This window comes from Mytilus edulis, chromosome 7 (assembly GCF_963676685.1).
Source record: "Mytilus edulis chromosome 7, xbMytEdul2.2, whole genome shotgun sequence".
NCBI classification, from domain to species: Eukaryota; Metazoa; Mollusca; class Bivalvia; order Mytilida; family Mytilidae; genus Mytilus; species Mytilus edulis.
Window position 1 is genome coordinate 29,649,214 of NC_092350.1, and position 17,039 is coordinate 29,666,252.

Here is a 17,039-nt window from a genome sequence, read left to right on the forward strand (position 1 = left end):
TTCATTGTATAACTTTTTAATTATATTTATATCATAAAAACTATTCATGTCTGACAAAACGATTTGGAGTACTGAATCCAGTGGTGTAATTATTTTTTTTTCTAGCTTCAATAAACGATCTATAAAATGAAAAGGCGAGTTACTCATCAGTAAATTTATACACATTTTACACACACAAAATGTACACAAAAATGACAAGTTGGTTGATTTTACTTGCATGCAATATTTTGAACATCGAAAAAAGACAGGCATTATGTTTGTTTACCATATCAACATCAATATGTAAAAAAAATCTACACGAAAAACTGTATTTTGGTGACATAAATCAATTTTTAATAAAAATGTGGTCTGTTAATGGGTCGGATGTATAAAACTCGGTCTGTTAATTGGTCTGTTAAGAGTTATGAATGTCATTACAAGCATAATTTAATTGCTATATGGGGTGTTATCTGAATAAAGGGATAGACTCAAGATTAGTGGCTAGAATATATGGAAACAACACATGAAAAATGAAACATAAGTTTAGACAATGGATTTTTGAAAATTGATAGAAATGGTTTCAAAAAGTGTAATATCAAAGTAATATTAATTTCAAAAGAAAATACATACCGGAAATAAACTCCTCATAGATACCAGGATTGAAATTTTATATTTACGCCTTATATTTACGCCAGACACGCGTTTCGTCTACGAAAAACTCATCAGTGACGAAAAAAATAAAGGCAAAATAAAATACGAAGTTGAAAAGCATTGAGGAAACACAACTAATACCGGCGTCACTCATCAGCGTATAGCACTGGCGTGTTCAAAATCATTTACGCTGCCAATACGCTAGTAATTTTGGATGCATTTAACCTGTCAATCATATGTGTAACGTGTGCAAAACGAGCTTTAAGCGTGTATTGAGCGTACTAGAAACGTATGTTGGCGTATGTTGTATGTTTTTTTATGCTGCAACAAATTTCCTGTGATTGTAGCGTTTATCAAGCGTATTTACTTTCCTTCATTGGCTAGAGGAATAGGGGGAGAGTTGATATCTCATAAACATGTTTATCCCCGCCGCAATTTTGCGCCTGTCCCAAGTCAGGAGCCTCTGGCCTTTGTTAGTCTTGTGTGATCTAGTATACATATCTTTTAAGGGGCCAACTGAAGGACGCCTACGGGTGCGGGAGTTTCTCTCTACATTGAAGACCCATTGGTGGCCTTGGCCTGCTCTATGGTCGGGTTGTTGTCGCTTTGAAACATTCCCCATTTCCTTTCTCAATTTTACCTTTGTATTTCGACGTACTAAAAACTTATGCAACGCGCTTTGAACTATTGCTAAGCGTTCCTTTGGCATGCAACTAACGTATACCGACTTTGTCAATTTTCTCTGTACGTTTGGTGCACGCCGGTCTATACGCCAATGTGTCACGCCGGCATAAGGTAATCTATTCCTGAGGTAGAAAAGCCTTAATATTTCAAAGAAAACGCATGGAATTTAACCAGCTGCATTGCAACACATGACAGATTCATAAATGTTACAGACTTTGAACAGACAAAAAAAAATAAGGCTGATTGATAACTTGGCGTAAATAATAAATTCGTGCGAATTCGAGCGGCCAATCAGTTCACATAACGCTATATTGAAGTGACACACCCTTCAATGAAATGCAAAGAAATAAAATTAAAATAAAAGTTCTCTTTCTATAAGGATACTGTTGCACCGTATTGTAATTTTTTCGTCACAAGTACATCTCATTTTTTTCAATGTGAAAATATAAACTAAAGGTAGTAAGCTTAAGACTATTGTCGTGGCTAAATAACTCTTAACTGACACGATTTAAATTGTCCAACCCATTAACAGACTGTATTCCCCTAATATTCATTAAAATGTGGTATTACTCAACTTATATAACAATTATGAAATATTTATCAATGACAATTATTTTTTTAGAACCAAAGTACTATTTTGTGTCCTTTAAATCATATATAAAAATGTTTTTTAGCCTTTTATCCAAAATATTGCTATGCGTACAAGCATAAAAACCACATACTTTCGAGACGCCTTTTCGTTTTACTTAAAACTGCGCAGGCTATGCATTTTTTTTACTGGTGGAAAATGTTCTATGATAGATATCATTTTGTCAGACACTTTTCTTTTTTTGATGTGGTTCTCATTATATGGCAAAAATCTGTATATTTAACAGAGTTTAACATTAAATTGTGAGTTTTACTCTTAACAAACGTATAACCAACCCGATTAACAGACCAACCGCCGATACAGCCGCATACTCAATATAGATTAACCGACCAAACTCTCGGTTAGCCGAGTGTCGGCCGTGATACTATGTTAACTAACATATTTAGGTCGGTCTGCAAAATGTTTTAATTAAACTAAAATATTTTTATGACAACATAAGAAACATTCATTTAATTTTGGAGTGAATAGTTGAAAGAGAAGAATTGGAAATAATTTTTTTCATGATCATTAGGATTCAGGATTATGACTAAATAATATAATACAAATTATTGAATAGTTCCGCAGATTTAAAATAAAATGAATTGTCTTTGTTATAGAACATTCATTTTCGCTCTAAAAACTGAAGTGTTGTCAAATTTATTTTTTGAAACATTAACCCTCCACACTATAACAATAATCGTCGCGTTATTGCCCTCTCTTGTTTGTGGTACAGAGGATTTAAAAAATATTTTTAATTTGGTGTAGCTTTACTCTTATATTTTTCCAAGATAAAAGTCTCTAATTTAATAGTCGTTTTTAAAACAATATACTTTATATTTTGCAGTTACAAGATAACAAGAAACCATCATGTCTTCATTGTGGATTTTAATATCAGTATACAGTTTGATCAAGGATTGAATATGTTTCATTATGTGATATTGAAGAAAACGATTTTCCAGCAACCGTTATGCAATTGGAACACTGGTTTTCAAATACATGGTGAGAATGTAGTATTTCCGCTTACTTCATTCAAAACATACTGATAATAACCCACAACACCATTGCAAAAAGTATATTATAAAGAGACGGTAGACGATAAAAAAAAACACTACATAAACAAAAGCAGCAGTACTCCTGAACGATTATTATATCCTTCTACTCAAGTGACGCTGTGGTCTAAAAATGACAGTTAATGAAGTTATTGCTAATACAACAGTATCGGCTATATTAACATTACATTGTATTATAATTTGCAAAGTTAATTGTTAATTGTTAATTGGTTGATACTCTTGTGAATCTAACTTTTTTTATTTGCGGTAAACTGCACATTATCATGTTATATCATATGAAGAATAATAATCCAAGGCAGATCAAACAAATTCCCGTTGGAGGTATTTGTTTGTACAGTTATCTAATTCGTCATAATGTTACACCTTTGTTGATATAACTGCTGCCATTAGTCACACTGATGAACTTCAGAAATCCCGAGTACACATATTTCAGTAGCTTGTGTGTAGTATGTTGATGTAAGTTATTCGTCTAATACCAATCAATTGAGTTTTTCAATGTTCTAATAAGTCGTTCTACACCACTATCCCAGATTAAGGAAAGGTTGGGGAGACTGTTAAACCTGTTTACAATTTCTTAAAGTACTTAAAATCATGAGCCGGTAGTTCAGTGGTTCTTGTTGGTTCATGTTTGTCATATTTGTTTTTCGCATATAGTTTGTCATAAATGAAATTTTGTTTTCTCTTTACAATTTTTTAGTGTTAAGACTTTTTATAACCGTTTATGCTGTATGGGAATTTCAACTGGTAAAGGCAAGATGACAGTTGCTCGTATCCACTTCATATAAACTATATCATGTATATGGAGGGTGGTTGTCTCATTGGTTCCCATACCAATCTCTATATTTTTATATTAAAATGTGAAATCACCAAGGTGTTTTCCTGTATAAAGATCCTAATGGAAAGAAATTGGCAACATAATTTTTCACTTTGAAAAGAAGTATCATTTCATAACTTTAATTACAGCATTACCTGTATTATCACTATAAAAGGAGTCATGTGTGTAAGGGGAAGTAATAAGATTCATCTATTTCAGCTATTTATACATTACAACTTTTATTTATTTTCAGAATTTTCTTTGAAAAATTGGTTGCAGAATTATAACGTATCATCGGAAGAGGTGCTAACTAAAGCAATGACATCATCGCTAATTGAAACACTTGGTATTGGCAACATAATACATAGTTTATCTTGTGAGAGGTCACTCAATAAATACAGTCCGTCTATACATGGATGGAAATCAGGTATATAAACTGTTGTAGATCATAGAAAAATTGATATCATTATAGATAAAATAATTAAAACGAGGCAATAAGAAACACAATGAATTGTATTAATTTACTGATGGCACTGAGCTTAAAAGGGTGTTATATTTACAAGTTGCATTGATGAGATTTTTTTCTGGGGTGGGGATAGGGGTGAGGGAAAGATATGTCAAACTCTCTTCAAGTTTCTGATTTGTATGTGCTTTTAGATGCTATTCAATAGTAAATTAACAATACTCTTCAGACAATTTGCTGACAGGCAAATCAGAAGTGTTAAGTAGCTTTTAGACAATTCTATATGTGTTACATCTGATAGTTAATGATTATATCAAATGGGCGTTTAAGATATAGAATTAGTGTACAAGTGATTTCTGAGGCTTTATTATAATACTAATTAAATGTACTAACACATCTGAACGACCGAATTATTAAAATATATAAGAATATATTATTCTTTGATAAATTATCTTTATTTAGAATGTCCACTGAGTGTATCAACATCTCCTCTGAATATACCAGCTACATGTGTCATTTTATCACATTGTACAGCGATAGACTGTTGTGTTGATGTAGAGTTTTTACACAGATCTTTCCATGTGCTGTTTGATTTAAATGTATGTAACAATACATTTACAATTGGAATCGACAGATTGCAGCTTGAACCAATGAACCTTACAAGTATTGAATATGGTTTGTATCACCTCTTAGTTCAACTTGCTTTAAAATGCGATTTTTTTTTACAAAACTATGATGTGTTGCCATCATAATGTCCTTCAAAAAGTTTTATTCTCTTATACTACTGGACCTATTTCAATCCTCATCCGTGGATAAGATAATATATTTGTCTTTGGTCTTGCAAATCAATATACATAGCTTAACAAAAAACATAGGTCAAAAGGCATAATAGAAAATCAAACAAGTAATCTGCATTCTATCAATTTCTTACAAAAAATATAGATTACTTTTAATTGGATAGGAGTAAAGTGTCCTAAAATGACAATTTTGATTCATTTTCTTATTTTGACTAAACCTATTACTTCAAAACTGTTCCAAACAAATTCCAAACTCCAAGGTAAATTTGAAAAGGGAAAGGTCCATAAAACCGGACACCACCCGGATCAAATGGTAAACAAATGATAAATAAACTCATCATAGATAACAGGATTAGAATTTTATATTTATGCCAGACGCGAGTTTCGTCTACGAAAGACTCATCAGTGACGTTCGAATAAAAAATGTTTAAAAGGTCAAATAAAAGATAGTTACAAATCATAACCGATATAGATAATTATTAATGCAAGTTCTACAAAACGAAATTAGAAAGCTATCCAATTAGTAATTATTATGTCCCACTATAACTAGCTTTCGTATTATCTTGAAAGTTCAATTGATAAGCCAAATACAGTTTGATCAACACAACTAGTTTTTTTTCTAAATTGGGATGATTGTGGGTACACATATTATCTTCAAAACTGTAGAAAGGATACATTCAAAAGTTAAATTGAAACAATTTCATCGAAATCCATGAAGTCATTGCTCTTTGATATTGTAATCAAGATTTAGAATTAGCGTTGTATTTTTAGGAAAGATTCATCACTTCAACATGAAAGGAGTTATTCGTATCGGGTAAGTATATTTATTGATATCATTACATGGTTCGAGCACTTCGGCATCTTATTTATAAAGAAAACAGAGCTTAATACTTAACCAATATATACAACTATTTAGGATAATAATAATATTTCTTTTTAAAGTTTTATATATATCGATGTAGATGTCCGTTACTCTGTATACCGTAAAGCGGGGTTTTTTTTTCGCGGGTGTACAATTTTACGATTTTCATTGAATAATGCATGCGAAATATTTTGACTGATTCAAAACTTTTGCATGCGCAATTTTAAATTGATGGAATTTATTTTGCAATTTTTGACTCTCTACGACAATAAGCGAAAATGTACATCCCGCGAAAATAACTCGCTATACAGTATGTCAATTATTTGGTTTTTTGGTCTGGATGAGAATTCAAGAACCTCCTCATTATTTATTTTTCTAAATATAAAACAATGTAATAAACCATAACATACATATCGGTCAGTTTTGCAAGTTTACGTATTTAAAGTATTTAATGTAAAAAAGTGGTTTCCTTTATCTTCTTATGACTAGATGTTTTTGTTCTGAACGATATAAATGAAATGATATCGATAATAAGCTTTAGTTTAATTTTAATTTTAGGTTAAGACATCTACAAATCAGGAATTATGCCAAACGAATTTATTGTTAAAACAATGACAAGATAAAACAAAGTTATATTTGTTGAAATTACCTAATCAACATCATTTGCACGACGTCACAAAAATGTATACGTCACCAAAACACCTTTGTAATATTTTTGTCGAGCCTTCGACTTTAGTCGAAAAAGCGAGACTAAGCGATCCTACATTCCGTCGTCGTCGGCGTCGTCGTCGGCGTCGTCGTAGTCGTCGGCGGCGGCGGCGGCGTCCACAAATATTCACTCTGTGGTTAAAGTTTTTGAAATTTTAATAACTTTCTTAAACTATACTGAATTTCCACCAAACTTGGACAGAAGCTTGTTTATGATCATAAGAAAGTATCCAGAAGTAAATTTTGTAAAAATAAAATTCCATTTTTTCCGTATTTTACTTATAAATGGACTTAGTTTTTCTGCGAGGAAACATTACATTCACTCTGTGGTTAAAGTTTTTAAAATTTTAATAACTTTCATAAACTATCCTTGATATGTACCAAACTAGAACAGAAGCTTGTTTATGATCATAAGATAGTATCAAGAAGAAAATGTTGTGAAAATAAATTTCCACTTTTCCGTATTTTACTTATAAATGGACTTAGTTTTTCTGCGAGGAAACATTACATTCACTCTGTGGTTAAAGTTTTTAAAATTTTAATAACTTTGATAAACTATCCTTGATTTGTACCAAACTTGGACAGAAGCTTGTTTATGATCATAAGATAGTATCCGACAAGAAGAAAATTTTGTAAAAATAAATTTTCACTTTTCCGTATTTTACTTATAAATGGACTTAGTTTTTTTGCCAGAAACAAAACATTCACTCTGTGGTTTAAGTTTTTAAAATTTTTATAATGTTCTTAAACTATCCTGGATTTCTACCAAACTTGGACAGAAGCTTGTTTATGATCATAAGATAGTATCAAGAAGAAAATTTTGTAAAAATAAATTTTCACTTTTCCGTATTTTACTTATAAATGGACTTAGTTTTTTTGCCAGAAACAAAACATTCACTCTGTGGTTTAAGTTTTTAAAATTTTTATAATGTTCTTAAACTATCCTGGATTTCTACCAAACTTAGACAAAAAGTTATTTCTGATCATAAGATATTATTCAGAAGTAAATTTGTTAAAAAAAAAATTCACTTTTTCCGTATTTTACTTATAAATGGACTTAGTTTTTCTTCCAGTTAACATTACATACAGTCTGCAGTTAAAGTTTATAAAACATTTATTAGATTCATAAACTATCCTGGATTTTTTTACCAAACTTGGAATCTTCTTTCAATCAAAAGACAGTATCGTGAGGGAAATTTTTATTGATGTTTTTCCTCATTTTTGTTGTGTCTGCGATTAACAGAAAAAGTAGGCGAGACACTGGGTTCCGTGGAACCCTTACGAATTTTTTTATAGAACATTACATATATAATGCTTAATTAGGCAGTCAACTATGCGTTCTATATATTAAGATTCATTCAAGTTTTATAAAGCTGCTAAACATGATTACACAAGTAAGAGATTTTTTATAGCAGTCTCTTCCTAAATATGTAATATATTCATTTAATGCTTGAACTAAGGTCTTTCAACTACTGCTTCGAATTATTTAGATATTCAAAAATCAATTTGATGTGATTGTTTTTATAGATCGTATATATTGAATGCTGCATTTGTTGTAAAGTCTTATTTGCAGCTTAAAATTATAAGTAATGTTGTTTTTATATTCATTGACCAAAAACAGATTGTTATATACTGTTTAAGAATGATTATGACGTGTTGAATATCATACTTCTTGGAAAGAACAATATTTTTTTAATTGACTGTTTGTAATTGTATACATATCTTGTATTGTTGACACGATTTTAGGGAAAAGAAATACCCATTTCAATGTCGCATAAAAGAGGGACGAAAGATACCAAACGGACAGTCAAACTTATAAATCGAAAATAAACTGACAACACCATGGCTTAAAATGAAAAAGACAAGCAGACAAACAATAGTACACATGACGCAACATTGAAAACTAAAGAATAAACAACACGAACCCCACCAAAAACTAGGGTTGATCTCATGTGCTCCGGAAGGGTAAGCAGATCCTGCTCCACATGTGGCACCCGTCGTGATGCTTATGTGATAACAAATCCGGTAAATAGTCTAATTCGGTAGGTCACATTCATGAAAGGGAAGGGAATTGTAGGTACGACGTAAGGAACATATCCGATATCATTTGTGAAACGATTATTTCATAACAGTCAACCAACTCGTGATGGCGTCCGTAAAACTTACGAAGGGATGATTTTAACTTCACCATTTGGAACTCTTGGTTAATAGCTTCTTTGTAAACAGCAACTCTCTATCAAGAAAATCATGATATGAAATGCAAGCACGGGAATATCGTATTAATTGGGGGATAGATATATACCCCGTATGCAGGTGCTGCTTGAATGTTGCATAAAAAAGGCAATGCATGATGATATCTGTTTTTGTGACTGTTTAAGCTTTGAAATACCTCTTATATTCGGATTATGTTATAATGTACAAAATGTATGAATATCAAAATTGATGTGTATCTACATTATTTCTTTGGTCTTTACATTTCTATTCTTTTTTTACTAGATATTCTATTGATGATTTACCAGAACAAAGGAAGTTTCTTGTTAACATGAATATAAGTGTATGTTTTGAATCTGATGACCCATGTTTGTATGACTTTGTGCTGTTTAAAGATAGTTTGATACCCAAAATTCTGTGTGACTGGGAGTCAGGATTTTCTATTCCTGGTAAGAATCATGTTTACTGGATCTAATTTGTACAAGGTTTATTCTAATACAATTTTGTAAATTAAGATATTTTGTGTGAGCAGATAAACCACTTAAAGTTAAATTATTTTCTAAGTGTAACCATGCAAAATGCCTTCAACATTTTGTGTTGGCTAGTAAAGAGGCTTACAGTTCACTAGTAGTAATAAAACAATTATATGGTAACAAATTGAAAGACCAATTGGGCACCATGATATGAAATAAAAATCAAATCATATTCATCTGAGATGCAAGAAGAAGGATAAATTAACGAAAATTAGGTTTGTTGTTGAATTTTTGAAGATGATTTGAATAATGATAAATTTGTTCACATTACCTAATTGATCTTAATATAAGCTAAAACAAAGAAGTTGCTCCTTAGTAATACATTTCTGCTCTAGCTCAAGGTCATGCAAAAGTAATAAATCGATTGAGAAAAAAAAACAAATCCGGGTTACAAACCAAAACCGAAGGAACACATGAACTATAAGAGGAAAAAAAAGGAACATCGGGAAACCAAAATACATAAAAACGAACTCTTTGATAAGAAGTGATTTTTACTTACCTGATACAGACAGGACGGTTTAAGAAAACAATGACTGATTGAACCTTGATTAATGGATAGCCAAACCTCCCGCTTTATGACACTGTTAAATTTATTTTTGTTAATTCATTTTACAGGGTTTTCACTAAATAATTTTATACAATATTATGGTTACAACACTTCGGATTTGTTGCCACAGTTTCTTGTCAATAAATTATTTCAAAAGCTTGGTATTTCTTCCTACCTGATGGATAATCCTTGTAGTCTTAATGATGGAATATATTTCCCTAGTAAAAATGGCTGGAAAAATGGTAAGTTTTACTAAACATATTAAAAAAGTAGTATGTGCAAAACACAGCTTGGGAAAATATTTTCAAATTTGTGTATGATAAACCTTTTAGAATATGTAGGAGCCAGTGAAATTTTAATATACGTTAATATGTTCTCCTTTTTCCTATGGGGAAGTTCAATTTAATATTGAACGAGTGGATCCTCGCAAAACAAAATTGCAAATAACCGGCCTAAAAACTTTTTCTTCTTAGTGCATTTTTACGAAGAAAACAACAACAGACTGTCCTAACTACTTCCTATCAGATCATGCATTCAGAGTAATTCTGAGTTCTCCTTTGAAATAATCAGAAATGGTATTGCTGTTTATTTTCTTTGATAGAAGTTGCTCTAACTGTGGTCTAGTTGGCATTTAATATCTTGTTGTCCGTCTATATGTAATAGTATAGAAATTTGTGTTTCTTCTTTATTTTCCATCGTATGGTGGTGTTAATTTATAGGAATGTGCCTTTATGACTTATTTTTGTACGCTTTTGTCTATGGTGTTTTACTAGCTCTTTCAATAATAAATTCTTGTGTCATTTTTTCAACATTAATGGTTACCCTCTAAGTATTTACTTTCTATGATTTTTTTTTATTTGTATCATGACAATGTAACTATCACAACTCTTCCATGCAGTTTCCCTTTTCCCAATCGTAGATAAGGTAAACATTTGTTATCGTTTTGGTTTTGTGTTTTAATTTTTATATAAGTCCACTTCGGTATATTATTTACTGCATTGATAATTTACTTGAAGTCGATTGAGATCTGGTCAGTCTATGGCCAGACTGGTCAGTAATTGTTATTTTCAATTTTTTGTCTTTTCGCATCAACATCATATTATATAGTCTCAGAAACTATGGAACACTATCGAATAGTCGCATGGTCTGAACATTTCTTAATATACGCAGTTTATAAGTCTGAAAATTCACAAACAAGACTTTAAATGTCATACTAGTTTGTTGTTCAGAAATTTCAGATGATGTAAAGATCTAATTAATCGTTTAAGACTAAAATCTGTCTTCTGTTGACTGACTTTATTTTGTTAATCATGTCCAGTGCAGTGGATTATGAACAATACAGTGTTGTGAATTTCATACTTGATCTTGATTAACACCGGCTGGATGTCTCAGCTATTCTGTCTGCTATAAAAGGAGAGATCGATATATTTAGAATTGAATATTTGTTATAAACTACATTTGATATAAAGTGTACTTATATTTAAGAGTTGTTTAGTTCGGAACAAGACTCAAATAAGGTTACATGTATCCATTGTTCACAGTCGTCGCATGCTTTAAATTTACATGGAAATCTTGGTTGTCTATCACTACAAACCATTAAAGTCTGAAATGGCCTATATCTGCACTCGACTGTACTGATTTTTACTCGACCAGTCTGAATTGGTCTGACTTTTACTTGACATTACTCGACCCCAGTCTGAACCATACTTGACTGTACTGAATCGTACTTGACCCTTATTTTTGCCGTTGAAACTAGTCTGAACTATTACTCGACCAGTCTGAAACAGTCTTAACCCATTCTCGACATGTACTCGACCTATTTTTCCAGTCTAAACCATACTTAACCAAAGGTCTGAACAATACTCGACCAGTCTGAACCATACTAGACAAAAAAAACTGTACTTTTTTAACTGTTAAAATAAATTTCTTTTTAACTGACATATATAACAACAGCCAACAAAATTTATAAAAAAATTTAACCTTATAAAAGAAATATATCTCTGATTATATTTAGGATAAAAAAAAATATATTGTATATAACTTGTATCAAAAAGGGATAAAATTAAATAAATAAATAAAATTGTTTATCTGATTAGTGGTGAAATATGAATTATAACCTCTGCTTGGGGGCAAACTCATAAATAAGATCACACCTGGTCAGAGGTATTTAGTTCTAAATAACATTGATTCAAAATTGCAACATCCTGTTTAAATTAAATAACAAGGCCTTTCGAATATACATGTATGTACTAGATAAGTAATACACGAATTTAAGATAATAGGGCTTTCTTTTTACCTGTAAAACACACATGCACTGAGGTAATTAGAATATATTAAAGTACTTTATGTATGCCATGTTAATTTGACAAAAAAATACTTAAATTAATTGAAAAAAAATTATACTGTTACTTTGGAATACATTTCCTTTTTTAAAAAGGTTATCAAGGATTGCTATGGAAATTCTATTATCATGATTATATTAAATTCTTGGTTTAATAAAATAAAACATTTAAGCTCTCATTTTTTTTTTAAATTCATTAAGTTGTTTTATATACTATTTTATATATATCTTAATAAAAAAAACATTCACTGCATAATGACCTGAATTCAACTGACACCATAAATCTATACTAGGCTTAAGTCAATGGTGAAAATAGTCCAGTTACCATAAATACTTCCGAAATATTCATAAAATTTTGAAAAGTATTGAAAATATTAGTCACAATTCATTTTTTTAGATTATTTGCAGCTTGTTTTATTCATATTCTAAAAGTTGATATATATTATTATGTAAGTGTTGATTAATATTGAGTTGAAGTTATATTATGATTGATTATTGTGAAATTTTACTTTCAATACTGTATTGAATACATTTTTAATTTCATTTGAATTAAAAAAAATCCTAAAGTGATAAAATTCAGTTGATAGAAACAAAGAATAGGTCTAGGTTGGTTAAGACTTGGTCGAGTATGGTTCAGACTAGGTCGAGCATGGTTCAGACTAGGTCGAGTACGGTTCAGACTAGGTCGAGTACGGTTCAGACTCGAATAAAATGGTTAAGTACTGGTCAAGTACACATTCAGACTGTTAAGTATGGTTCAGACTACAGTCGAGTATTATCAAGTAAATCTCAGACGAATTCAGACTGGTCGAGTAAAAATCAGTACAGTCGAGTACAGATATAGGCCATTTCAGACTTTTAATGGTTTGTAGTGTATGCCTTAGTTGGTTTGATTCTTATCCATTTATTAGAAGCTATAAGAATTAGTAGGTACATTTCTGTTGTTGTGTTTTATCGTATTACTACAAGTAACTAACTAGATGAGAACACATTTTAATTTTATTTGTTGAGTAGACTGTTTATTTTGCTGATTTGACTATTCAAAACTTCTTATAAAATAGTATGTGTCTGATTGCTTTTATTTTCATTTTATATTAATATTGTGACTATTGCACAATCAATGAATCCGTCGTTCTGGTAATTATTAACGATATACTTAGTTGTTTTACATTTGTAGGCCCCATTTATGGGCATTATGTGTTCTGGACTGTGTGTTCGTCTGTTTGTTTTTCCGTTCGTTCGGTCGTTCATCCGTTCGTTCGTCTGTCCAGCTTCAGGTTAAAGTTTTTGGTCGAGAAAGTTTTTGATGAAGTTGAAGTCCAATCAACTTGAAACTTAATATATAGGTTCCCTATGATATGATCTCTTTATTTTTAAATGCTAAATTAGGCATTTTCCCCATTTTCACGGTCCACTGAAAATAGACAACGATAGTGCGGATGAGGCATCCGTGTACCGGGGACACATTCCTGTTCCCCATATTTTGGATTAACTTGCTTTGGTATTTCAATTGTACGCAGCAGACTTACTCATGTACCATAGCAGAGGTAAATGGAAATGTGGTGATATCTTTCAATTACATGTTTCTTCCCATTCTAATGGTTAATCAAATATACTAGTAATTCGATTGTTGTTCCATACATACACATGAATGTTTTTCTTGGAAGGCAACTCGCACATTAAGACCTTTTGTGTCTGAGACAAAGATTGTACTTTTTGGGGGTATCCATGAGAAGATCTTGGTTAGTTTGTGATATATTTGTCTAGTTGTTCATTTGGTCATCTCTGTATTTGTCTACAGAGAGATTCATTTGAAATTCAAGGGTCAAACAAAGAGTTTTTTTCCCGCTTTTTGTCACATTTCCCAACATGGGTTAAATCGAGATTCAGGATTAAAAGTTCTGCTAAATAATTTCATATGTAGATTTCTTCAACAAATACATATATTTATTACGGCATTTAATGACTGCTATTAGAATACAGTAATACATGTACATTTTGTTAAGCATTTCAATCAATTATAATAAAAAGTTACAACTAAACGTTGTGAAACTGTTAATAATTGATTTTTTGCATATTTTGTTTTCATGATATAAAGATTGTCAGTATGATTTGAAATTGCTAAAACTGCCAGAAAGTGCTGTTTGTAACCTTGGACAATCTTGTACATCAGTTAATTGTTGTGTCAAAGACAATATTTTGAGGAAAACGTTTAATGTTTGGGTTGACCTTGATCCATGTACCTATAAACTAAAGTTTGGAATAGAGAAGTTAAGTCATGAGATAGACTTATTTGGATATAAATGGGGTATGTATTCAATACACATTGTGATATATTTTCATTGTAATAAAAAATAAATATCTATTCACATTACTTGATATGTCGTCATAGACCTATATAACATATACATAGCTATAATTTGATTATAACACGGTTTGTTATTTATGATTCCTTACGTAAACACTTTTGACCATGCAATAAAAAATATATAAAAAAAATGTTTTAATTATGCCCTCAACTCACAGCTATTATCTTAAACCTCTGTATGTTCTTTTGCCGATACGTCCGTTCGTCAAACAAATACTTTCTTGTGTATCAGCGAGGAGATCATTTTTTATAATACGAAAAAAATAAAACATCATTTTGTAAGTGTTTTGCGTCCAAATCGTTTAATCTTCATTTACTTTCATCAAAAACGTTGCAAGTCGAATATTTAAAGGTTGCATATCTATTAATATAGACAATCCAATATCCCAAATGAACTCTCTTTAAGGTTAAATCTAAGAAATTTTTACTTTGACGTTTTTTCAAAATTATAACCTAAAATGGAAATTTGATATGCACGACAAAACATAGGACTGTGCGACATGTATCAAACATGGCCCGAACCCCTGAACGTTTATACTTATACTGAAATTCTGTACTACCCATCCTTTTACTATAAGCCTTCCTCAGAATTAGGTTTTTTGTCTCTGTCATGTGTTTTTATACTTGTAATATGCACAAGTGTATCTTAGAGATGATACATAGAGATCATATCTGGAAACAAAATGTCTATGCAGAAAGAGATGTAGTTTGTGAAACAGCTGTATTTCGAAATTGCAATCTATTTTAACCGACTAGTTGGAGACATTAATGCAAAAAATAAAATCACATAAAATTAAAGCCAAATCTATTTTAGTCAACTTATCCTAAGTGAGCTTTGTCGGACTCCGATTTCTTGTTCACGGTACATTATTTGTTTTGATATTTTAATTAAAATAGGGTTTTTCCTCACAGTTTTTGCAAGTACGACTGACCAGCTTGACAGTTTCCCGTTATTGATTTCTGAAATACCCCTGAAAGAATAATTGATATTTTACCAACAGTGATTCGTACTTGTTACTATAACTAATAGTTACATACTATTTTTTTTAAATTTGTAATTTTATTGCAGGAACAACTGAACGGAAATACCTAATGAATGTAGTGAGAGTTGAGTATGTATAATTTTTAAAAGTCTGGTTTAAAAGATGCACAGAACAAACATATATTAATAACACTTTTTGATAGATTGATATCTTAAAAATAAGCCCAGACGACATTATAGTTTATTAGGAACAGTCGTTTGGAAATAAACGATACTTAAGGGAATCAACAATAGTGTAAGTTAGATAGAATACAAATGGTTACCAGTTGACTTTGCGTTGTAACTACATGTATAACAACATATTGAAGTCAATGAAAAAGGGCCTGTTTGATACCTCTATACTAGTTTCAGTTTCAAAGTACTTATTTAGTTTTTTCAAAATTTTGTTGGATCAAGTTCGAGAGCCAAACTTGTTTCATCAGCAGTCTAATATTTATTTACCGTTACATGCATGGCAAAAAAACATAGATACTATATATTTTATGTTGGTTCAATATTTCGAGGCTAAGTTTTAGGCATCCAAGATTTGTAGCTGTGAAATAATTTATGTGTCTGGACAACTTCACATTTGGCTAAATGTAATACAAGGTTTTTAGTAGATAATAGTTATTCATATAATACCCAGCGCAACGAAGTTGTGGAGGGTATAATGTTTTTGATCCGTCCGTCTGTCCGTGCATTTGTCTATCCGTCCGTCAGTCCGTCTGTCCTGTTTATCATGACATCACAACTCAAACTACACAACAGATTTCATGAAATCTTTTCAGATAATAAGGTCATACCATGTAGATGTGCATATCGACAGGAAATTACAATTCATTTTTTTTCTATGAGTTACGCCCCTTTGATTTTATTTGCTTCAATATACTACTGCAACAGTTTGTATTCGCAACTCCTCTGAAACAACATAACAGAATGTCAGGAAACTTTATAGATAATAAGGACATACTATGTAGATGTGCATATCGGAAATTATGATTATTTTTTTCTTTTTCTTATACCATTGTTTTTTTCTTAGTTATTTTATTTCTTCAGTGTCAATGTAAAGACGTGGGGTATATGAGCGCGCTCACTCAGGTTTTTTAATTTATGATTGTGAAATATATAAGTAGGTTCATAAGGTTGTTCTTTTCTATACATGGCAATGAAGACTTTGCATTTGTGGGGACGAAAAGCCTTTAACCAGTTTTGTTCCAACTTTGCTACTGAACCTAGATAAGTCAGCAAGTGTGATGCAGTCACTTTGAGATCTGATCAACCTGTATATTTAATACTGTCATCTGCATATAATCTAAGTTTGTAATGATTAACATAGTCCGGAGGTCATTTTTAGTCGTTTAT

General features: G+C 31.1%; 1 protein-coding gene across 1 annotated transcript in view; it reads left to right on the forward strand.

Moving 5' to 3' along the window:
* Nucleotides 1-17,039, forward strand: part of LOC139483074 (uncharacterized) — a 54,386-nt gene that overhangs the window by 16,209 nt on the left and 21,138 nt on the right. The window contains exons 17-24 of the mRNA XM_071267103.1: nt 2,787-2,941; nt 4,080-4,253; nt 4,752-4,964; nt 5,858-5,900; nt 9,153-9,316; nt 10,016-10,189; nt 14,387-14,596; nt 15,726-15,768. Coding sequence (XP_071123204.1) covers nt 2,787-2,941; nt 4,080-4,253; nt 4,752-4,964; nt 5,858-5,900; nt 9,153-9,316; nt 10,016-10,189; nt 14,387-14,596; nt 15,726-15,768 — 1,176 coding nt within the window. The remainder of the gene's footprint in view (nt 1-2,786; nt 2,942-4,079; nt 4,254-4,751; nt 4,965-5,857; nt 5,901-9,152; nt 9,317-10,015; nt 10,190-14,386; nt 14,597-15,725; nt 15,769-17,039) is intronic.